Source organism: Podarcis gaigeae (genome assembly GCF_964106915.1).
Source record: "Podarcis gaigeae genome assembly, chromosome: 10".
In the NCBI taxonomy this organism is placed as follows: Eukaryota; Metazoa; Chordata; class Lepidosauria; order Squamata; family Lacertidae; genus Podarcis; species Podarcis gaigeae.
The window spans coordinates 70,220,146-70,243,437 of NC_139686.1; the positions used below are offsets into that span (position 1 = coordinate 70,220,146).

General features: G+C 40.2%; 1 protein-coding gene across 4 annotated transcripts in view; it reads left to right on the top strand.

Moving 5' to 3' along the window:
- Positions 1 to 23,292, top strand: part of PTPN12 (protein tyrosine phosphatase non-receptor type 12) — a 57,942-nt gene that overhangs the window by 29,238 nt on the left and 5,412 nt on the right. For 2 of the 4 annotated variants that reach the window (XM_083701450.1, XM_083701452.1), the window contains 11 exons: positions 1,277 to 1,372; positions 2,656 to 2,694; positions 3,137 to 3,208; positions 5,671 to 5,730; positions 7,148 to 7,290; positions 9,524 to 9,590; positions 9,904 to 9,981; positions 10,105 to 10,203; positions 15,972 to 16,057; positions 17,848 to 18,815; positions 23,124 to 23,204. In XM_083701450.1, coding sequence (XP_083557576.1) covers positions 1,277 to 1,372; positions 2,656 to 2,694; positions 3,137 to 3,208; positions 5,671 to 5,730; positions 7,148 to 7,290; positions 9,524 to 9,590; positions 9,904 to 9,981; positions 10,105 to 10,203; positions 15,972 to 16,057; positions 17,848 to 18,815; positions 23,124 to 23,204 — 1,789 coding nt within the window. The remainder of the gene's footprint in view (positions 1 to 1,276; positions 1,373 to 2,655; positions 2,695 to 3,136; positions 3,209 to 5,670; positions 5,731 to 7,147; positions 7,291 to 9,523; positions 9,591 to 9,903; positions 9,982 to 10,104; positions 10,204 to 15,971; positions 16,058 to 17,847; positions 18,816 to 23,123; positions 23,205 to 23,292) is intronic. The other 2 variants (XM_083701451.1, XM_083701453.1) reach the window with 2 other exon arrangements.

The window sequence follows — 23,292 nt, forward strand, 5'->3', positions numbered from 1 at the left end:
AGGCTCCAAATACAATGCTGTGCAAAGTCTTCCTTCTCACTTCCTGCCTGCACAGCAGTTCACAGAAAAGTGCTAATCAGTTAACTCTTGGGCTCACGCTAGTTTGGGTTTAATCCATTGTTTCTCTCAGTTATGCATTCTATGTGACGTTTATTAAGGGTTTTGCAGTCCTGTAACTCATTGGATTTTTAAAATATAGTGTGGTGGTCCTTGTTATTTGTGAATGTCTTCATAGAACCATAGAATTGTACAGTTGGAAGAGACCATGAGGGTCATCTAGTCCAGCCCCCAACAATGCAGGAATCTTTTGCCCAACGTGGGGCTTGAACTCACAACCCTGAGATTAAGGGTCTCATGCTCTACCGACTGAGCTATCTTGAAAAATACTGAATGGTGCTACACTCAACACTCCTGTGCACTTTCTGCAACTAGGATAAGGATTCCAAATAAATACATTTAAATAAAACAAATTTTTGATTATGTTTCCAATTTAAAGTTTAATGTAATGTAAAATAGCACAAGGGTACAATTATTGAGGTATATAATTACCTGGTGCTAATTTCTGTTCTTGGTCTTACAAATGCGTGAAACTCATGCAATATTTTTTGACTAAAAAAGATTGCCTGGAGGTGTGAATAAAATGCAGTACAGTACTGAATTTTTAACATCCCTGCACTCCCACTCCCATAAGGAGAATTCAGTATCTCCTTGCTGCATCACTATGAAATGACTTGTGATTTGGAGTATTTAATACCCTTGGATGTGGCATTTCTTTCCCCTTCTCCCTATCAACCACCTGAACTGATGTTAAACTTTGAGCAAAATACTCAAAGGGGAGAAAAATAGCAGAGCATTTGAAAAAATAATAATAATGGAATGTTTGGCTCAGTTACTGTAGGTATGTTGAGCGAGCAGCTAAGGGGAAACTTCACAAATATTTTGTAACCAAGATGAGGATATATATTATTATTGGTTATTCAGTTACTTGGGCATTAGCAGTGAACTTTTGTATTGGAATTTGGTGTTTACTTATCTAATGTAGAGTAAAATTGGTATATATCCTGTAGGGTTTATCTTGGGCGTTATCAGTTTTTTAATTTCCATTCATGTTTTTGAAGAGATTAGCATGTTGACATTTTGAATAGATCAGTTTTGAAAATGCAAAACCTTTCCAACACACCCACAGTCAAACCATCCTTGGGAGAGTTTGTGTCTAAGAACTGTTTCAAGCATGCCTTTAACTGTTTTTGCATTCCGTTATATGTTGAAATTTTAGGGAGTACATGGGCCAAAAGCATATGTTGCCACCCAAGGACCACTAGCAAACACAGTAATAGACTTCTGGAGGATGATATGGGAGTACAATGTCGCAGTAAGTATACTAACCCAATATTTATTTCATTCTGTGATGTGAGCAAACTTCTGCCCCCACTTCTTGTTGTGAGCAGTTTGGAACCAGAGTTTGTTTTATGTTTCATCCTCTAATCTAAGCTTAGGGATGGAAAGTGGAGTAGATTTTTCTCTGACGTGCTGTGTTCTAAGTTGTGGTATGAGATCAGTGACATCCCCTCTCCTTGGAGGAGAGGGGTCTTTGTGACAATAAGAGTTTGATTGGTGATGTGCTGAATGGGTAAAGCCAAAGTCTGTTGTGCCAGCATGCATTTGCCTAACTTGGGGACGGGGAATGTATGACCCTCCAGATGTTGTTGGGTTCCAACTCTCATCAGCCCTCCAGCCAGCATGGATGGCCAGTAGTAAGAGGTTTTGGGAGTTGTAATCTAAGCACATCTGGAGGGCCACACACTCCACATCCCTGAGCTACAATGTCTGGGGAGAAGAGGAGGAACATGAACTGTCAGATCATGTGGCTGATAAATTCACAATGGGAGAAGGGATTAAGAAGCAAGGACTGACTTCACTAAACGGTGGAGCACCTGTGCTTCACTTCAGCACAGCCTCTTGTATTGATATCCATATAAACAACTCAACAAAAAGCCCCATCCTCAAAGAGGAGATTGTGCTGTCAGCAAGTTGTCACATTTGAAATCATGTGATTTTGACAATACATGTTTTGTTAACTTGCCATTGTTTCCTTTGGATACAAGCCTATTTAGGCAAGTTTTAATTTTAAAACATTTTAAAATATTTTTTATTGTTTTATCACTTATTTGTTTGCTGCCCTCAGCTCCTTTTAGAAGAAGGATGGGGCATGAGTTTGGGGACAGCTTCAGCTAAATAGTTGTGAGTCCCTGTCATGCAACCGGGCTTCTCCCCACCTTCCCCCCCTTCCCTCCCCAGAATTGGCTCTGTGGGGTCAGGAGAACATGGCAAGCAGAAATGCTGATGCAACTATCATAACAGCATGATGATGAAATCCTTAATTGATAGATTGATTGATTTTAGAAGTGGGTGGTATATAACACCGATACAGTCCCCAGAAGATTGGCACAAGGGCAAATGTTGCCCTTGACCCCCAAAAGTTTATATTTTGTTAAACTCTGGCACATGGATAATATAGTGTTTGGCCTTCTGCTAAGTCCTTGGACAGCTTACTCCTTCAGTTGTAGTCAGTATATGAATATGCACCTGGAAAGGTTTTTAAGGCACAGATTCTTGGAAACTTTGTACAGTCACATTTCTTTCTTTCTTTAATAGATTATTGTGATGGCTTGTCGAGAGTTTGAAATGGGAAGGGTATGTATTAATAGCGCTGGCTTGTATATGGCCTTTGTTAAATATGTTACTGTGATAATGCAGTTAATCAAATCTCTGTACAGGTTACTCATTTTACTTGAGGAATTCCCATGTAAATCTTGAGCATTTGCTACTTAATGAAAACTTGCACATTTTCTTGCCACTCTGTTAAGTTTAGTGTAGGAAGGTGTAAAGAAACAAATGGTTTTAGAATGGAATTGCACGGTGTGGGTGCATGAACAGAGCAAATAGCAGTTTTTCCTATGGACATTCCAGATTCTAAAAGGAAACACTTAAAAAGTCTTGAGAAGGAGATGAAGGTCTTGGGTGTATTAGCAAGGATGACCTTGCCCATTTTAATCCAACTATCTGCGAATATTCATAAATGTTTGTTCTTATTTTTAAACTATATTTTTGGTAACTATATTTTCTTTGGTAACAGAAAAAATGTGAACGTTACTGGCCTCTGTACGGGGAAGAAGGTGTTTCTTTTGGACCATTTCATATTTCTTGTGTAAGTATTTTGTTAATGATAGTACAGTACTAATTGATACTTTAAAAAAAATAAAGTAGTTCTAATTCGATCTTAAAGAAATGTATATATTAACTGTAGTAAGCCTGCAACTCACATGTATTTAACTTCTTTTCATTCAGTTTTATGTATGTGGGAAAAATTAAAATTAAAAAGGGGGCAGAGTTCCAGGAAAAAAAACTTTGGCAATCCTGCCCGTCACTGAGCCCAATGGTTTTTGACTATACGTGATTTTGGCTTTAGGTGCGATTCCTGGAATGTAACCCCTGCATAAGTTGTGGGCTTACTGTAATTACAGTATATTGAATTGCTCTAATTCTGAGGAGGTGCTGGTCCATAAGCCTCAATGATGCCAAATTGATATTCTTTTATATGAAATAATTTGAAGAGTTTGCTTACATTTGTGTCTCTCCCCTTGGCATGTGGAACATTTTGAAACAAGGCAAACTATGCATTGGTTTTGTGGGCATAATGGTGACACGGTTTACCACCACAGGAATAAACTTGGACTCACCTTGGTGTTTTACATCCCCCCTCTCTTCTCATTTGACACGTCTACAAAGAAGAAATCAGGAGCTTTTGTTTTTAAATAACCACAGTATAGCATATGTCAGTGCCTCAACAAACTGTGGTTGGTCTTTACTATGATTTGCTGAAACAATTCCAGTTGAAAGCTGCAGACTAAGGCTTCTGACCCCCTTGCAGACATGCTAGAGGGGACAGGGAGCAAACCCACTCCTTGCCCACTTCCATTCTTGTAATACTAAACAATAGGTTAGTATTATGCGCAAATGAGACCACTGAATAATTAAAACATCAACTAACATTATTACAGAAAAAAAGTTTTCATTGGGCAAAATGGGGAAAAGCAGTCCTAGTGGTATGCTGCTGGTCTTTTACGAATTGGTGAACTACTCATAACTCATGGTAGAGTTTGGGAAGTGAAGGCAGAAGCCTATAGGTTACAAGGAATTTTAAGAAAGCCATGGTAAGGCATAAGTAGCAAGATTTGAATCACCTGTCATAGAAGAAAGCTGGCCTTTTATACTGAGAATGTGGTTCTTTTTAGTTTATTATAAGAAGCCACTGAAATAGGAATACAGTGGTGCCCCGCAAGACGAAAAACCCGCTAGACGAAAGGGTTTTCCGTTTTGGAGGCGCTTCGCAAAACGAATTTCCCTATGGGCTTGCTTCGCAAGAAGAAAGCCCATAGGGAAATCTCCGGGGACCTCTTTTAAATGCTAGCGGTGGGGAGCAAAGCCTTTCCCCCCCTCCGGCCTTCAGAAGAGGTCCAGGAAGGCCGGCGGGGGCCAAAAGGCTTTGCTCCCCACCGCCAGCACTTTAAAAGCAGTCCGGGATAGCAGGGAAGCGCTTCCCGCTATCCCGGATGGCTTTTGAATGCAGGCAGGGGGGAGCAAAGACTTTTGCCCCCCGCCGGCCTTCAGAAGAGGTCCAGGACCTCTTCTGAAGGTGGGCGGGGGGCAAAAGTCTTTGCTCCCCCCTGCCTGCTGTCCCGGACGGCTTTTGAAGGCAGGCGGGGGGAGCAAAGACTTTTGCCCCCCGCCCGCCTTCAGAAGAGGTCGGGGGACAGACTGTCCCCGGACCTGGTCTGAAGGCGGTTTCCATAGGAACACATTGATTGATTTTCAATGCATTCCTATGGGAAACCGTGCTTCGCAAGACGAAAAACTTGCAAGTCGAAAAGACTTGCGGAACGAATTAATTTCGTCTTGCGAGGCACCACTGTAGTGTCGTAGTAATGAGAAAACCAATAAGGAAGAAAAGCAGGGCAAGTTATGCACATGTGTGCAAAAGAACACCTGAAAGACTCAGGCAGGCGACTCTTAGTTGGATGCAGAAGTCTCACAGGAGGGATCTTTTATGCTTTGTTTAGATTTAGATTCAGTTTCACTTCTCATGCAAGTTCTCTTAACAGTCATGCTACTTGACCAAGAACTCACACTCGTTGGACAATCAGAAACAGGAGAATTAAAAACCTCCTGTGATAGCACCGTGCAAGCTTTTTCCAAGATCTTGTGGAACAACAGTAGCAGTTACTTTCCTTCCACTCATGGTTGCTTGGATCTAGCCCATTATTTAAAGGAACTATAGCCCACAAGTGCGGACCACTCTGGCTTGGTGTCAGTGTAGATATGACTTTCCCCAAAATTTTCCAGTTTTAGTTATGGTTAATGCTACATTGGCACAGAACCTAAATTCTGGTTATTGTTTTACTTAAAACAAGTGAAGCAAATCAAAATTCATTCATGTGCTCCTATGAATGGTGTGATTCTGAATTCTGCTATTTTTAAAGATTAACCTAAGTGGATACAATACTGCTGTTAAGACTAAATTAGATTTGAGTGAGTAAAGTACTACTGTCGGTACTAAGCTAACATTTTGTGACTTTTCCATCTATTCACAAATATTCCCTTTTCATTTAGGAAGCTGAGCAAGTCAGAACAGACTACTATATTAGAACACTGCTATTAGCCTTTCAGAATGTAAGTAAGATAAAAGCTCTATATTGCAGCTGGTTTAAACATAGTATTGTTAGTCTGATGTCTTCTGTGTACCAAATCACTTTGCCCCTTTTGACGACATGTTAATGTGGGGCTGAAATGGCCTTGCGGCATGCGATAACTGGCAGGATAACGCCTCCAACTGTCAACCATCCTGAAAACGTTTTGTATTTGGTGTTTTAATATTGTGATTTTATGTTGTAACCGCCCTGAGACTTGCAGGTATAGGGCAGTATACAAATTTAATAAATAATACTTAAAATTAATAATAACTTGACATCCAAAAGACACAAAAGGAGTTTTTGGTCATTTGGGGCAGTGGCAGCTCAACTCAAATCTTGACTTTGAGATGATGCTCCTTCAGTTACTTATTTGTGTGGTTTAAATGCTTCTTGGTGCATTATGAGGCACTTGAGTGGCTTCACTTTTTAATAATAAAAATAAATTTGAGTGTCGTGCGCATTGGGATCTGGGCTGAGCTTAATGGTGGTTTTGTTGCTTCATCTTGTATAGTTTGCAGAAATGTTTCTAGGCCTTGTAAATTTAAAGGTGTGATTCCTGGGAAGCTGAATTCACTACTTGGTTCTAAATTCTACCTCTGGCAGAACCTGTCTGTATGTTGTTGTCAGTAGCCCTGCATAAGAGCCTAATATTTGAAGGACGTGGGCTTTGACCCAGTGTCTGTGTCAACTTTTAAGTGAAGCAAATTTTGCAACTTGTGCTATTTCAGAGACACCATATGTAGTCTCTGGGTTTGTATTAATTTATTAAAATTATATTCATTATGCAGGAAAATAATTATAAACTTGTTGGTCTGTTCTGGGTCGATGCTGGCAGTGGTGTGCTTACCACGCAAAATGTAGCCTCATGAGCTCTATACGGTGAGCCATTTGTGTGAAGCAGCTCCTACACTTACTTATTTACTTTATTGTTTCTTTAAAAATATTTCTTAATGGTGGTATTTCACAACATTTTTATTCACTTTTCTCTGAGTACCTGATCAGCTCCAAAAAAGGACAGTTTCTACAAGCCAACCTTCAAAGACATGGGTAGGCAAACTAAGGCCTGGGGGCCAGATCAGGCCCCATCGCCTTCTGAATCCGGCCCATGGATGGCCCTGGAATCAGCATGTTAATACACGAGTAGAATTTGCCATTTATTTAAAATTCATCTCTGGGGTATTTGTGGGGCCTGCCTGGTGTTTTTACATGAGTAGAATGTGTGCTTTTCTTTAAAATGCATCTCGGGGTTATTTGTGGGGCATAGGAATTTGTTCTCCCCACACACCCCAAATATAGTCCGGCCCCCCACAAGGTCTGAGGGACAGTGGACCAGCCCCCTGCTGAAAAAGATTGCTGACCCCTGTCCAAAGATATAACAGAACCTTTTTTTCTTCTAGGAAACACGTAGGGTTTATCAATTTCATTATGTGAATTGGCCTGACCATGACGTTCCATCATCTTTTGATTCTATTCTGGACATGATCAGCTTAATGAGGGAATACCAGGAGCATGAAGATGTTCCTATTTGCATACACTGCAGGTACAAAATGCAGGAATTTAAATGGGGGATCCTAGAAAGTATTATTTTTTAACTTTGGAATTGATGGCTTTCATGTGTTGCCTTTGTAAGTTTAATAGTGCATTGCAATCAGCTGGTGAGCTCAATATAGTTTGAGGGTACTAAACCTAATCTTGAGGATAAAGCAGCAGAATCATATTAACATGGATGCATAAACATTTGTAAAAATCTATGGCTAGTGCATCTCTTTGATATTTTCATTGCTATACTGCTGTAGTATTATAGGATATGTACACATCAGGATGCCCTGTATTACTGAATAATGTTAACATTGTTGCAGCAGTAACAGTTTTTTGTGTAATTTTATTTGGAACCTGCGTTAGTGGGTGGTATATAAATATCATTCATAAATAAATAAATAAATAAATAAATAAATAAATATTGAGTGGGGGCAAAAGATGTAACCAAACCCAGCCTATTATTTTGGAAGGAGAGAAAGTATGCGTATACAGGAAGCATGCTACCCTAAGTACAAGAGACAGATAAAATGCAGCAAGTGCACCTTCATTGTGGGGTAAACGTGCTTCTGTTTCTAGACGTAGAAGTGAGTGTAACATATTCATTCATGAGATAGATATTAAAGTCAAAAAGTTGTCACCGTGTGTGATACCAATCTTGATGTCTCTGTAATGGTGTGGGTTTTTTTGGGCGGGGGCTACATTGTACTCTAGAGTGTGTTTAATTCAAAGCATCCCTTATATTTTAATTTGTCATGTCTTCAACAACTGTTAATTATTCTGTATTATAGGAATTTTTTAAGTCTAGGAATACTTTCTCAAAAACACATTGCCTAGAATTCTTGACAGAAGAAAGAGGATTACAGTAATGTAATAAGGCTTGAAACAGATTTATATTTGTTAAATACAGACTTCTGTGTGGACTGTCTTTGAAAACATTTGAGACACAGCCCAGTTCACACGCTGCATTAAACCATAGTTATGAACTGCGGTTAAATGTGTACAAGCAGTGTGCTCATGCATACTGCCCAAAGATTCTCACTCCGCTTTTGCCATGCTACTAGTAAACAAGCCAGAGTCATACTTGTCACGATATCTGAACCTTGGTACATTGTTTCCCTTAATAAATCATAAGTCCTATGTCAGACCTAGACAAATCTACAATGTGCAGATTTTTTTTTAAAAAAACATACATTCTGGTCAGCATCCCTAGGGTTTGGCACTTGCACTATTCAAAAGGATGTATTTCATTCTGTAGTGTGATTTGTGTTTATATTGTATTGTGATGGCCATTGGCTATAAACAATAAAAATCTATTGATTTGATTGATTGATTGATTGATGTCCTAAGCCAAGAGCAAACCTTGGTTGCGATTCATGGGATGTGTGAAAAGAAACAAACCACAACCCTATATTCAGATGTTATGACATACTATTCTCTGGCTTGGTTCTCAGTAGAGCAGAGCAATAACTTTTCAGGTACATGCACTAGCATGCTGTGTGGTCCACATTAAACAACAGTTGGATTTTAACTATGATTTATTGTAATATGTAAACCAGGCCTGTATCTTGAAAATAGGACTCACAGATAGTTTTTTATTTTCAACTACCCTTTGTGCTTAACTGTAGTTGAAATAAAATGTAAATAGTCACCAGGTGATAAATAATAATAATAATAATAATAATAATAATAATAATAATTTTTATTTATATCCCGCCCTCCCCAGCCGAAGCCGGGCTCAGGGCGGCTAACAACAATAAAAGAGTACAACATTCTAAAATCATTTCATAACAAAATTAATTCAACTCAAATTGATGGCAACCATTAAATGGCAAATAAATGGACTGATTCATTTTGATGTACTGTATGTAGAAAATGCCTATGTGGCTTACCCTAACAATTGTATATGGTTATTATGTGTGTTGTTACAATATAGTCCTGTTTTATATGTATTGGCAATGTGTTTGTTGAAGAGGGACATATTTTTGGGTGTAGATTGGTACGTTGAATAGAGAAAACCTTGAAGCAAAATTGTAGATTTATGCTTTTGATATGAAAACACAAACCACTACTGATTATAACAAAAATCCAGTTGGTGATAATTCAGAATTGTTTAAACATCAACTCTAAAATAGCTTTTCAAGGATACCTCCTGTTAAGTGTTTGGTAGGTATGAACAGAAATGCAAAGTTTTAAGCCTCCTTTTCTCTTACGGTGTTCATCTTTTTCCACTATAGTGCTGGGTGTGGAAGAACAGGAGCCATCTGTGCCATAGATTATACATGGAATTTGTTGAAAGCTGGGGTAAGGAGGATTTATAGCAATCTAATGCTGCAAAACTAGGTCATCTTATGCCAGTCATTAGAGTAGAGTTTTATAGGGGAGTAATGGAGTTCTCCTCGGTGTGCAAAATTGAACATGATTTGAAAATGAGTTTTAAGTTAGATAGTACCTTTTCCCGTAGCAGCAATGAAGTTTATTTTCCTTTTTCTTTTGTTACTTCTAATTAGTTCATGATTGCAATAGAAATACTAAATACTGAAGCATTTTGTGACTTCTAGATAGTATTTGAACCAAAGTACATCAGTGGACAACCTTCTGCTCCTTTGTATTTCAGAAAATACCAGAGGAATTCAATGTGTTTAATTTAATACAAGAAATGAGGACACAAAGACATTCCGCAGTACAGACTAAGGTAATACTGCTTTCAGTTCAGAAGTTCAGTATATGGCTGTGACATGACCACTTTGTGAAATAGTGTCTTTGGAATACTGCTTATATATTTGTGTGCTAATTTTGGTTTTTATCATGCACCCAGGAACAGTATGAACTTGTTCATCGAGCCATAGCACAGTTGTTTGAAAAGCAACTTCAAAAATATGAAAGTTGTGCAAACTGGAAAATTGCCGATGGGCTGGTAAGTGTTTTTCTCATATTTCATGAAATTTGAAATAGTAGCTTTTCCTTATTGTTAAATTACCCTTGTTCATCTTAGTTTTTTGTTTGTGGTAATAAGATACCGTATTTATTCGAATGTAATGCACCATCAACCTAGCGCTCACCTCAATTTTCAAAACCTTGAAACCAAAAAAGTGTTTGCTGGCAAATGTAAGTGCGCCATCACATGCACACCCTACTTTTTGTGATGTAATTTGGCCCCAGAAGGTGTGCATTACATTCGAGTAAATACGCTATTAAAATCCAAGCTTGTTTGTATGAGTTTGCTGCCAATTGGGCTCTTTCTAAATGGGGTCAGTTTACTGCAACAAACTATTCCATTGAATTCTTTTGACAAGAATCCAAAGTCATTGTCTTCTTTTTCTTCTTGAAACTGTTACTGTGGTTATTATTGTTTCAGCACTGGTTGCATAGCCAGGATGCAGTCTCTTTCCTCTTCCCCACCTCATTCCATTGGTATGTGATCAGAAATTGCTTCCACACTTGCACCAAGGGGTAAGGGGTGAAAGTGGATATTTTTAATTTCTGGCTGTATTCCCGCGTGTCTTGAGGAGTCTCATTCTAGGGGGTTCCTGATGTTTCTGCAGAAGCTTTTCTGAATGCTGCGGGGAGCAGCATTGAGAAGGGGAGGCAGAAAGTTCTGGTGCATTTGCAGTGTTGAGAGCATGTCTCATTGCATTTTGGCCCATGATAATTAGTGTGATATGACACAAGGGACTTAGCTGACAAATTATGTTTTTGATATCGGCATGACTTACAATAGATTATACAGTGGTACCTTGGGTTACATACGCTTCAGGTTACAGACTCCCCTAACCCAGAAATATTACCTTGGGTTAAGAACTTTGCTTCAGGATGAGAACAGAAATTGTGTTCCGGTGGCATAGCAGCAGCAGGAGGTCCCATTAGCTAAAGTGGTGCTTCAGGTTAAGAACAGTTTCAGGTTAAGTATGGACCTCCAGAACGAATTAAGTACTTAACCCGAGGTACCACTGTACATCCAACCTAATGATACTTAGTAGGTTTGTTTTGGAGCAAACCTCTCAGTTATTGAACGCATTATTAGAAACAGGCCTTGATGTTGTGTTTTTGGTTAAAACGGAAAAAACTCATTAGGGTTGTGCCTTTGGTTTGTATCATAGTGTTGAGTTAATGAAAATAAAGCTGAATACCCAAGTTACGTAAGGATTGTTGTTTTCAGCTGAAAACTGCCCCACCCCTTTAATTCTCAGGTGGAAACTGCCTCCACCCCCAACAAGTTCTAGGATTGAGCTGGCCTGGCCTAAGTATAGTTTAGGAGCACATTCTTGTCCAACATGCTCTACCAGTGTCAACTTTCTTGACTGTATTTTATTTCTAGATAATAACAGCTGAAAAGGATGTTGCACAATATTCTTGTTGGACTGAATGATCCAGGCAAAGTAACCACACGCAGACAAAGCCTTAATCTTCCCTCTGAAACTGCTTTGCTTATAGTTACCACAAAGATCTCCTGCAGACTTCTCTGACTCTTAGTCTGGGAGGTAAACAGAAAATGCTTGGGAGAATCTTCTTGGGTCTTAGTCATCAGTGGGCATGCTGAGGCAAGCCAGGAGATGCAGTTCAGTTCTAGAACCTTACACCTTACCTTTAGTAGCTTGCCGTGTCCAGGTACCTCCATCCAAGTTTGCCAGGAATTGCAGAGAATGTGGGGAGGGGGTTATCTCAGGATGCGGGGTCCGCAGCAACAGTGTAATAGGATTGGGCTTCCGTGCACATATCCTGCTTGTGGGCTTATCATAGGTTTCTGATCAGGCCCTGTGAGGTTGCTGGACTGGCCTTTGGCCTGTTGCAGCAGAGCTTTTCCAGAAGAAATTGTGCTTCAGAGCCTAAAGGCACTGGGGAAGGAAAAAGTGGCAAGAGAGACTTGCTGATAGCGATCTTCTGCATGTGCCTGAGGACTAGGGAAAAGGGTCATCTTTATTTTTAACTAAGCAGTGACAGCAGTAGGAGTCTTTTGTTTTGCTCCCTCCGTCTTTGGCTGCAAAGTCAAAAGGCGGGAAAAGATGGCTCCCTTCACTCCCTCTCTTTCCAATTCACTGAGAACACAGGGAAGGGAGGAACTGATGGGGACCACAATAGCATTTATTATTATTATTTGACTTTAAAAAGAGCATAACATGATTGAGTCTTTCTTAAGGTAAAGGTACCCCTGACCATTAGATCCAGACATGCCCAACTCTGGGGTTGCAGCGCTCATCTCGCTTTACAGGCCAAGGGAGCCAGCGTACAGCTTCTGGGTCATGTGGACAGCATGATTAAGCCGCTTCTGGCGAACCAGAGCAGCACACGGAAATGCCGTTTACCTTCCTGCCGGAACCTATTTATCTACTTGCACTTTGACGTGCTTTCGAACTGCTAGGTTGGCAGGAGCAGGGACCGAGCAACAGGAGCTCACCCCGTCGTGGGGATTCGAACCGCCGACCTTCTGATCGGCAAGCTCTAGGCTCTGTGGTTTCTTGGCCACATCCTTATTATTTGATGAAATGAAACTATTTGATGATGGTTGGGGTCTTGATACACAATTGTCTTCCTAACAGGGCATCGCATCAGTTCTAGTAGGCAGAAACCTAATTTACACCTATGCAGGAAGTATAAAGTAAAATTGCAGTAATTGTCTGGAGGAGCTTCTCTTCCATTAACCAAAATAAGCATTTTTTAAGAAGTGTGTTCCATATCGGCTCTAATGCTTATCGCCCCATTTAGAATAGAAACAGAACAACACTATTAAAACCTCACATTTTAAGAGAGTTTGTTAAATACTTTAAGTAAGGGTTCACCAAGTTGTCCATTTTCTCCTGTGAATTTTTGACAACTTAGATCACCATTTGTGTCCCTGCTGTTGGGATCATTTATTTCATACTTTATATTTCAAGAGAAACTCTTGAATATGATGACCAATTTCCTGGGTGTTTAAGGTAACCTTAATGTATGTGGGAGATTGAGTTCTGTTGCTGTGCCGAATCTAGTGGCTTCTTTGTTGGCAGAAAAGAACTTTTAATTCCTTTCTGAGTTCCACAATGGCTGCTGCATCACAAATATGTGTGGACAAAGCCATGCCTGTGTGCGTTGTGTTATTTCCCCCCTCTGTTTTAATTAAAGCCCAGCCATTTCAGCGTAGAGATTGGCTTTCCCCAGCAGTGCCAATGGACCAATTTTTTTCCATAAGCCACATTCTGGTTCATAAGCATATAATCAGCTTTTGAAAATTACTAGACCAAGCTCTTGTGGGCTACACAATATCTTTTGCATCAAAGCAAATTCTTTCTTAAATGTAACTACTGAAATAAAATAGAATAACATTTGCCTAGGAAAATAGGCAATAAGTTGGCTGAAGAAAATCTGATTTAAAGAGGCAAAGGTTTTCTCTTGTAAGACCACCACCATCTGTTCTTCCCCACCGTAGATGAGCTCATCTTCATAACATGCATTATACCTTCTTGGGTTTTGCTTTGTTTTTTTGATTGCCAGAAGCTAATGTCTTAATCCACATGTTCAGTAGCCATAACATTTGGTACATTAATTGAGGACATGACATGAAATGGATTAGGCTGCTCAATGATACTTTAATGCAAAGGAGAATGTAGCTGATGGTGCAGGGAGTAGGAGTAAATCTTCGTCTTTGAGCAGTTAAACAAAAGCACTTCTGTTAATGTTCTGTAATGGCAACAAGGGGTTGGATGCTAAGGCAATATGTTGAATTAGATGGGTTTATATGGTACATTTGACTCTTTCAGTAGATACTGCTTTTAATCTTATTTAATGATATAAGCTCCTGGGTCTATTTTCATAGATCTCTAGTAGTCTGCCCTTGGTTCTGTTCTTCCTTTCACCCTCCTCGTTCTACACAAGCTAATTTGCTCTCAATTCCTTGGTATCTTTCTCATAAACTCTCAGTTTGCTGCCTTGAAACAATATCGAGAAATATTTGCTTCTCATAACTGAATTATTTGAAAATATTTTATGCCTGTCTTATATATTGCAGAATATTTTGAGTTAACACCTCTCTATCTACCTGCCTTTTTAATTTTATTTTTATAAGTCCTGGTCCTGTCTGCTCTCTTTGCCTTGTTCAGACACTTTCCCAGAAGTCTTACATAGTCTGTCACTACTTCGCTATTAAATATATTATGTAAAGATCTTTCAGCAGTAGCTGGCCTTTTCACTGGGCTGTAAATGACTAAACTGTCATTAAAATATTTTAAACTTGTACTCGTAACATTCAAATCTGTTGGCTGACTTGGGACTTTTTATTAGGAACTTTCACAAGGTACAATTGTGCTGTAATACAATGATCCAGCAATTAATAATAAAGAAAATAAACACATCTGTTATTATTTACAGTTTCAACTAAATTTTGTTGGGTTACTAACAAAGAATGTGGATAAATATTATGAGAGTTTTATAAAACTGTGTACTTCGTAATGTCATGTGGATTGTTTGGTCCATGTTGGCTGCAGTTGGGTCTAGCCAGTGATTCTCAGCTTAGGGGCCACAGAGTCTGCAAGTTATGCTCCTCCAGCCACTGCTTGATTCCTCAGTCACCCTCTTCTTTGCAGTGGTATCTCTAGGAATGCTCTCTTTTTGCTAAGAAGCTTGTGACCAGTGGAAAATTGCAGCTTTGGCCTATGTCTTCCCCACTTTTCTTGGTCGGTGCTTGGTGTGAGCTGGACTTGGGAGAACAAGATACAGAAATGCAGTGGTTTTTTGCTTTTTATTTCCCACTGTGCTCCTCTGTCTGCAAAGTGCATTATGCCTGGTCTTTTCTGGTCTTTCATGTTGCACTATACATAGCACTTACGGTTGGGAGGCAGAATGCATGGCATGGCGGCTTGAAGGCCTTTAATTTGATTTTAGAGGGCTCTGTGCTATGGAGCATTGGCGGTCTTTCTGCTATTGATGGATCTACAATTTTTCCCTTAAGGGGCAAAAGTCCCTTGTTCTCCCCCGCTCCCTCCCAGTGTGTTTACATTAGCAGTGGTGGCAGCAGCAAGGGGGAGACAGAAGAGGGGACAGAATTATTTCTCCCCTTTGCCCCCTCCCACTACTGCTGCTAAAGTGTTGAAGGAAAGTTTTCAAAATGCAAGCTTCCTTCTGTTGCTTATCCCAGCGGCAGAAGGGGAGAATTTTTCTGTGCTCTGAGAGCATCCCTGTGCCTCCTCCTTTGTAGCTCAGCTGGATAACCCAGCCTCCTTGCAAATCCCACCCTGCGGTGATCTTTTCCACTTCCAAATTTGAGATCGAAAGGATCAGCACTGGACAGGCTTGGATAGCCAGCAGAGATCCAAAGGAAAGCTCAGAGATCCTTGGGAAGCCCACCCAAAGTTGAAACACACACATTCACAGCAAGGTTGCCACCTCCCTAACCCAGGACCTGCTTTTTACTGATTGCATTTGGCATTATTGGGCATTATTCATATTCATAAAACATATTCAGATGAGAATATGAAGAACAAATGTGTTGTAGGTTATAATTTTGATTCCTTTATATCGTCACACTAGAAAAACTCCCTATTAAATTTGAGTCATGTGAAATTATACTATTCATCCATAGAGTATTTCTTTATGCTCATATTTAACACAATATGCACAGTAATTCAATCCCAAGCTAGTGTATGTTTTGGTTTTTGTGTGGATGTTTCTCTTAACCTTAGAATAAAACTTTTGGGGATTTAATTTTCTTGACAGGATGAAGTTGGCACAGAAAATACCGCCAGTTCTGGAGAGCTTGAGAAACAGGATTCACCTCCACCAAAGCCACCTCGAACTCGCAGGTACTCCTGGAGAATTACTCATAGGAAATAGTTTATTATGGACCCATTTTATTTCCATTAGTATCTGGTCAGATGAGCATATGCCCAAGAACAAATTTAGTCAGCTTATTGGTGTAAGGCAGGAATGGAGAACCTCCAGATGTTGCTGTACTACAACTCCCATCATTCTTGACCATTGGCAGTACTGGCTGGGACTAGGGAGAGTTGTAGTCTAACAACATCTGGAGAGGCACATGGTTTCACTTTCACCCTTGGAACATTTCATAGGGTGCTGTATTTATGTAATATTAATTTGATAGTACTCTCATCAAACTCCGGTCTGGTAGTCCGTCAGATGTTTAAGAAGGCAAGCATTCTGTTTCTTGGCAACTTCTTTTAGGTTAGGGAGAAACATTCCCAGGCCACATCCTCCCAACAGATTCAGTTTACTGAGTTGCAAGTTAACATAATAATTTTAAAGATTTCTCTGAACGTTGCATTATAGTCTTATTTCCTTAATTCAATGAAGAAAAAGCACCCTGGCTGATGAGACTCACTTTGCCCGTCAGCAGACACTACTGCTCATCACATCTTGCTAAAGAAAGAGTTTTATTATGTCAGCCATGTGCTTTTTGCTTAATGTTTTCCATGAAGTGCCCTTCTATAATGATTTCTTACTATCTCTGTGCCTGTCATCTGTTCCATTTTAAGCACTTACAAACATCTTCATCCTGTTTCATATTCGGCAGTCTTGTCCTTTCATTCATCCTTGAAGCAAGTGTAATCATTTGATGCTTGTAGAGAAAGCTGCGCTTAAGAAAAATTCTGGATTTTCTGTAAAATAAATCCACCTGGTTGACATACTTTCTGAATCTTAAGGCATGCAAGTCCATAAATCATAGTATTGTGTGTGTGTGTATCTGCTAACATCTCCAGTGGTAACAAAAGAGACAATGTGGAAATATATTGTAGATTGGTTTGCTACATTCTATATACCTGGGTGAATGTCAGGGTTATGGACCTCTGACAAACAATGTATTTTATATCTACATGCAATAAACTGGAAAATTATATAACTGTGGCCTAATTCAGACTTCAGCAGTCTAATCAAAACAAGGTTGCACGAATCAGGCAGTTAATCCAAGGATAGTCCTCCCTATACATTCTTTCAAGTATGGGCTTTCCCACAGACTGCTTGTGTCCCATGTTATATGTATAATAGAGGGGTTATTCCATCATATCAGGAATGTCATAATCAGGAAGGCATTCAGATGTTCTGTCAAACTTACTAGAAGCTGGTGCAGTTGTCATGCTTTGTTGCAGTAAGCATTATACCCCTGCCCCTCCAACACATGTAGTTCAAATTTTGCCACAAGGGGGCATGGCTTTCCTGCAGACTGCTGAGAATCACATGCTTTATTGTAGATTTTAAGCAATAAATAGTAGGTTCTGGTGGTTGCCCATAGGCAATAACAGCATGATACCATCTTTTCTTCATGTGTTAAATGCTTTCTTGATACTTAATGTGCTTCTGGGTTGACCTTTATTCAAATATTGGATGTAAAAGTTAAGGGTGTTTGAAGAAAGTTTTGTTTCCTGGGATTATTACAAAACTATAGCATTTGGTTCCAATTTTTTGCATTTTTGTGGATTTTGACATGCTAACTATTTTGGATAAAATATGCCTATTTTTTTTACTGTGAACATTTACTGAGAACGGGTTTTTAAAGTTCATATTCTGAATAGGTAGCTTATATAATAAATGTACATAATCTTTAATTATGGAGTACTTACACAATTATTCTCTTTAGCTGCCTTGTAGAAGGAGATGTAAAAGAAGAAATTCTGCAACCTCCAGAGCCTCATCCAGTACCACCCATTTTAACACCATCCCCTCCTTCAGCTTATCCAACAGTAACAACTGTTTGGCAGGACAATGATAGATACCATCCAAAGCCTGTTCTGCACATGGTTTCTTCAGAGCATCCAACAGACCTCAATGAAAACTACAATAAGTCAGAAGAGCACCCAGGGAAGAATGAAGTCTCTGAACGTGTAGAGAAAAAGCTTGAGCGCAACTTGAGTTTTGAAATTAAAAAGGTACCCCTTCAAGAGGGGCCAAGGAGCTTTGATGGGAACACCCTCTTGAATAGGGGACATGCAATCAAAATTAAAACTGGCTCATCTTGTGCGGTGGATAAGACACCTAAACTACAGGAACAAGGCTCAGGAGATGCTCCTACAGATACCTTCCAAAACTCTTGTATAGAATGCAATATGCAGCCACTGAATAAAGCTGTAACATCCTCACCTGAAGGCCATCAGTGTCTGGTAGGTTCTGATCCTCTGCAAAGACCAGACTGCTTGCCTCTCAAAGAGAAGGGACATGCTATGTGGTCGTTACAAGGGACAAAAAATGTACAGCCAACATCAACACCAGAGGACACATCTCCAGCTGTTTTATGTCATGGGATTAAAAATCTGTCTGTAGTCTCGAACTCACCATCTCAAATGGATGCTCCTTCCAGTGAATCAGCGGATCATTATCACAGTGGCATGCTTCCAGTTAGAGTACCCCTTTGTTTTACAAATCCTCTGCATTCTGATGATTCTGATACAGATGAAAGAAACTCTGATGTGTCTATGACACAAAGCATGTCTAATGTTTCGACTGCAAGTGCCACGGTTTCTGTGGCTGCTGGCACAGAAAACGTTTCCGCTAGAAAAGTATTGCCCATGTCCATTGCAAGACAGGATGCCTCAATCATAGCTGATAAAGGTAAGCTTTACTAGATGCTATCCATATTAGAAATACTAAATTCGTAGAGTTGGATCCTAAGCTTGTGAAAGGGAAAGGTTCCTTATGCAAGGATTTCCCCCATCCCTTCCTGAACAACATCAGCTGTGGTGTGGGAGTGCAAAATTGGACCGAGGTGCCTTGCACAAGCACATTTTCACTTGCACATACTGAATCCATGTGCTTTTCAGTGAGTCCATCACAGACCACACTGTTCAGCAGTGTTGGGGCTGCAGCTGGAATTGGCTGGCAGCTAAAAAAGATCCTTCTGCAACCTTTGGATCCAACTTAGAAAACTAAGGGGTTGTGCATATTATGAAGGTAGGTGCCAACACTCATCACATTTTGGTAACAGCTAAAAACATTTATTCTCTCAGATCTTTGCTGGGTATCTATACAAGTTGACCACAATAACTTAATGTGTTCGCTTTGACCTAATGTTTGCTGCTATTTTATTTATTCTGCTAGTAGGTTTTAATAGTGTGAGCAAGCAATCCTTGTTTTTGGGCCCCCTACGTGCTCCCAAAAATCTGATCTGAAGTGTGACAGGGGGTGACATGGGGCAGGGGCTGGAGGGGGAGAAGTGAAATTAGAAGTTAACGTGAAACTGCTACATGGAAGTTTTCATAAATAAGAGCCAACATGAAGTGGAGTAGGACTGGCCATTAATTTGTTCAGGTTGGCCTTGGAAACATCAGCCTTGGTGGTAGTGAACAGCTGCTGTGTTGGGGAGGTGGCAGTGACTATTAGTCACAGCTTCCAATTCTGTTAGCTTTAAGCAACCAGCTCTCCTGCGTGGGTAACAAACACTGGATCCTTGTAGGGCTGATTTTGGAAAAAAACACAGTAGACTTATGAGTACATTGTAAATCCCCCGAGTCTAAACCACTAACTTACCTTTGGGCAGCTGTGTTAGCCAAACTGATAAGCATTGATCCATTTAAAATAGTTATTAGAGGGATTAGCAGGAAGCCGTAACCAAAGGTTGCAGTGTTCTTTTTCCAGGCACCAGTTACCACAGAAGTTTTATAGAATTGTTTAGGGCTTGCAAAGCTGGGATAGGTTTCAGGAGGGGGAAGAGGGAAAAGGAGATCTTTATCTGCCCTCTTGAAGCCTCAGTTTAGAGGTCCTCCTTTTCCTGAAATCTCTCCAAATAGCATGGCGGAGGTTAACACTCCAAACACAATTCCCTTTCCAAGATGTATGTGTTGTGTTCTTGAGAGTGGAAAGGAAAAATCTGTCCTCCGTGTGCACCTCACTTCTCCAATTCCAAGGCACTTACTAAGGTTTGAAACATGCAAATTTTTTGTGTGAAATCTCAGTCCAGAAAAGCAATCAAACTGCTGCTTTAGATTATGGTAACATGCTTTTCCCCTGTGTGTTTCTGATTGAAGGTGCTGTTTAGCTTCAGTTGTGCATGTTTTTTAATGGAAAAGGAAACAGGGTTTTTTTGGCAATTTGTCCGGGAAGTAACCAGTCATCTCCTGTTGTCCTTAGTGTTTCCACACAGGTGTCCTTCAAATGCAGCCACTGCCATGTGGGAACTGCTTATCTAAGATCAGATGCCATGGGGCTGGGGGCTGCATGTGAATGGGGCCACCTCATGGGTCTTTCCAATTTTATCTGTGTCCAGTGTTGTTTCTATAGTTTGTGTTTCAGATGCAAACAATGCATTAACCAGCCAAACAGACATTTGTTATATCTCTGTTGGGTCTGGTTGTTTTGCTCAGTAGTTGTCCAGGTACTTGGGTGGTATTTCCTTAATTCTTCTAATAGCAATATTTGTAGAAAGAGTGTTTGCGCTTTATCTCTTTTGTTGCGCATGCACATGCATCTGCTCTGACCTTTATACCCACCTTAGGATAGATACTATAAAATGTTAGGTGTTTAAATAAGTCTCTCCTGCTCCCCCTTTCCTTCCTTTCATTTCAGTGTATGCCTTTAACGTTTTGTTGGCCCTGAAAGCAGTTGGACTGTTTGTTTTTTCCTAATTAAAAGAATTAATATTTTACTGGTATGTGGGAATAGCTCCACCTGAATAGGTGTGGAATTGCCTGGGTTTAATAGTAGAAGCAACAAGTTGGAACCCACACCAAAATGTAAGGTATGCGCTCCTTCAGGGCTCTGGAGTATGAGCCCTGGGCTGTTAAGTGCTGGGACTGGGTTTTCAGGAGGAAAAACTATTCCCTCTCCTGAAACTGTTACTTGTGCTAAAAGGCTCACATTTGTAGCTGGAGATTCGCAGATGTAAACTGGATTGCATGCAGACCTTATTGGGTTCGTTTCCCAGTATCTCTAGACAGGGCTGAGAATGCTCCATTCTGAAATTCTGGAGAGCTGCTGCCAGTCATTGTATATAGTACTAAGCTAGTTGAGCCAATGGTAGAAGGTAGCTTCCTCTTTTTTAAAAAGCATTAAAAAATTGTTGCAACGTGGGTCCTGTTGTCTGGTGACTTCCAAGATTTTTGGATGTTTAGGATTGCTGGGCACAGAATGTTGAGGGTGGGGTGGGGTGAGGAGGATTGAAGTAGAGAAATGGAATTGGCCACTCCAAGTCCCTAATGTCTTCTAGAATCCAGAAGGTGGGTGGGGAGGTGAAGAACTCCCCTACTTGCCCTGTACAGGGATGCTTCAGAGAAGTGGGAAGGAGCAACATACCTTCTTCCTGCTCTCCATAAATCCAACCAGCTTTCATTTACTTTCTTCCAAGCAGCTTTACTGACATTCTTTTCCTCCATGGACTGGTATAGCTGTTGTGCACAGGGGAAGGGACAGTGCATGTGATCTGCCCAGCTTTTGTACTGACAGGTCTAGTGTGCCCTGAAGTCTTGTTAGCTACCATAACTCAGCTAGATTCTGGCTCACCTGTTGTGGCTTGGCATCCAGTCTCCTTGCTCGCTCCTTGCCAGGTGTGGGAAAGTGTTTCATAGGGTTCCTTCCCAGAGGTTTCTGTGCCTGACGCTGTGTATCACAGGTGCAGGAAAGGTAGGTGTGGGTTGCCATCCCTGCAATAAGTCACACTGAGCCCGCTACCCTAGTTTATTGTGGCACGAGAATGCTGCCTCTGCGTTGTATTATGGACTATGATCTACTGGTAGATCACTCAATGTCTGTGGTAGATCACAGCTATATTCTACAGGTCTGGTTGCCTTAGAAGCAACATATCAAGCATTTATGGTCTGTTATAACAGGTGAGAAGTGTAAAGGGAAGTAAAATAAGAGAGAACAGCTCTTCTTCTACTGTTTATGCACAGGTTCTTAGTGAGTTATCTCCTTCAGGTACTGTAGATGTGCAGCCCCACAGCTTCTGCTTTCAGATTATCATACCTGGTTAATTTTGTTCACAATTATTTCAAAATGCTTGGATTTGAAGACATCAACACATCTGAAAAAAAGAACTTCTCACATTTAGTTCAGGATTAAGTCTGAAAGTCTATTCCATGTTTGAAAGGAATTGTCTACATGACATATTCATTGTCTGTGAAATAATACAATGGTGATTGAATCTGTCCAGTCTGTTCAGCAAAAATTCTTCAGAAAGTCGATTGAACATCCTAAATGCATCTTTCATTGCTGTGCAAATCTGACTTTTTAGTAGTCCCATTAGCCTCAGTGGGTCTTCCCTCCTCTACTTGGGCATTGTTTCCTTGTAACTTTATAGTAATTAATACAACTTCTAGCTATAATATGCAGCTTGAAACCAGAAGTTTAATATTTTGACCCTACCTGTTACTGTAACATAGGCATTGTCAGCCAAGCTCTGTAAACTGCTTGTTTTAATGCCTTGACAGCACAACTCTATTGTATGTCCATTTAGAAGTCTGTCACATTGAATTAAAATAGGATGTGCTCGCAGATTAGTATGTATAGGATTGCATCATGAAAGAATTTCAGTTGCCATTACTTACATGACTTTCCTGGGAAAGTAGAAAGGCTGGATCCATTTTAATCTAATGGTTAGCTTGGTTAAAGGTCTGCATCCTGTCATCTTAATGAAAAAGCATTAATCTGTTGCTGCAGTTCCATGGCTTCCGCCTACCACAGGCATTTTGCCAAGTGAATTAATACATCAGATAAGGCATCTAAATACATTGTGGGCAGCCAGCCATTTTGCGGTTATTGTACAAAACACACTTGTACAAAGCCAGCAGGGCTATGCCCGGCTGTGAAAAGTATATTCACTTAAAACCTTTATTACAAATGATTTAATATTTTATTTTGTCCCAGGCACTCTTTTACATAATGTATCTGTTTAAGTGCTAAGGTGTTCTCAATTTTTGGTGACTTTAGATGCTGGTGTTTCTGAAGACTCATCTTCTCCCCCTTTACCAGAAAGAACTCCAGAATCTCTTGTGCTTGCAAGTGAGCAGAGTGAGTTTCATTGTACTGTGTTGGTTTCACAAAAGTCATGAATCAAACTTGCGCATTAAAGGAACACTTTGGCCAAATTGCGATAGAT